The 1,629-nt window shown below is 39.5% G+C and overlaps 1 protein-coding gene across 1 annotated transcript; it reads right to left on the reverse strand.

Annotated features, from left to right (window-relative positions):
- On the reverse strand, window positions 1–1,047 carry LOC142177107 (uncharacterized). Its single transcript, XM_075245570.1, has one exon. The coding sequence runs from the start codon at window positions 1,045–1,047 to the stop codon at window positions 1–3; it is 1,047 nt and encodes a 348-aa protein (XP_075101671.1).
- Window positions 1,048–1,629: the final 582 nt, after the last annotated feature.

The following is a 1,629-nucleotide window of genomic DNA, read 5'->3' on the forward strand; positions in this document are numbered from 1 at the left end:
CTATACCCCACTGCCACTTTTGATCCTCTTCAGTTGCAATTTCTTTCTTTTACCATTGACATGGTTGTGAAAGAAACTTGTATTCCTATCTCCTTCAGCAAACCAATTCATCCCAGCTTTTTGCTTCCAAAACTGCTCCTCAATATTCAAGTGTTTCTTCAATTCAGATTTAGCCTTTTGAAGCACAATCCTATTCTCAGTTGTAGGCTCTTCTTCAAACAACATCTCCTTCACCCTAACAATGTCCTCCAAAATAGACAGTTGCTTGAAGATATCATCAAATGTTTCCCTATTCCATTTTGAGAGTGCTGCCTTCACCCTCTTGATTTTCTGCTTGAACATCAGAAACGGATCCCCTATGAAATCAGCTTCCCAATTCTGCCTCACCACATCCATAAATGTAGCATGCTTTGTCCAAAAGTTCAAGAATCTGAAAGGCTTGACAAACTTGGTTGTCTGCACCCCACATGTCATTAGCAATGGTGCATGATCTGATCCAGTTCTGATTAGATGCTCAACTTCAATAGTTGGCAACATGTTCTGAAATGGTAAATTCACAAAGATCCTATCCAATCTCTTGAATATACACTCAGAATTGGATCTCCCATTCCACCATATGAATAGACTTCCTTTGTAGCCTTGCTCAAACAAACCACAAGAGTTTACACAAAATGCAAATTCCTCATATTCAGTAGGGTGTACTGGAAGTCCCCCTATTTTCTCATCTTCATGCAATAACACATTGAAATCCCCTCCTACCAACCATGGTAATTCCATATCACTTGCTAAATAATACAAGTGATCCCACAACTCCAACCTCTCAATTGCTGAACATTTTGCATAAACAAATGTCATTATCATGTGCTGCCCCAGGTCATGGTGAAACACTCTCACAGTCACCTGTTGCTCAGTATCCTCCACTAATTCCCATTCCACAACTGCATCGAAGAACAACCATATTTGCCCATTAATATTTGTATAAGCAGTCTCCATATTCAACCTCCTTTTATATCTCTCAATGAGTCCCTTCTTTTGAAAAGGCTCCATTAATGCAACTATACAAAAATTATGCTCCCTATTCATATTGATCACCCTAGGAAAGGCCTGTTATGTATTCACAGACCTTATATTCCATATTAATGTTTTGATCAATCATCTAGATAGAGAAGCTGCCCTCCTGGGCATTATTCTTGAAGGTTGTGGTGGATCTTTACTCTGATTCTTCTTAGTTTTTTACCTCCTTTAGCACTAGTTGTGGGTGATAAATCCCCTTCCCTAGCCACTTGTTTGAAGTTTTCGGCAGTTGATTCATCATCTCCTTCATCTTCCATTGGATTTTGTCTCAATAAGTCTTCATCAATTGGTGTCACATTGTGTGTAACTAAATCATGTAAATATTGTATAGGAGTCTTAGTTAGAACATTAAGATGTAGTTGCATGGTTTGATCAGTGCCAAATTCCATAGGCACTTCCTCTATTTCCCCGGATGCTCTTGGAATAATTGCCCGCTCATCAGCCTGTTCATACTCCTTGAATTGTAGCTCATGGACATACATCGGAACACCATCTACATAGGCCAAAATTTCTCCAGTGGCTCGAAGGTTGGGGTTTACTGTAGCTTCCTCATCA

Source organism: Nicotiana tabacum, chromosome 23, assembly GCF_000715075.1.
Source record: "Nicotiana tabacum cultivar K326 chromosome 23, ASM71507v2, whole genome shotgun sequence".
NCBI lineage: Eukaryota > Viridiplantae > Streptophyta > Magnoliopsida > Solanales > Solanaceae > Nicotiana > Nicotiana tabacum.

Coding starts and splice junctions, on each gene's coding strand:
- LOC142177107 (XM_075245570.1), bottom strand. CDS start 1,047: ATGGAGCCTTTTCAAAAGAAGGGACTCATTGAGAGATATAAAAGGAGG.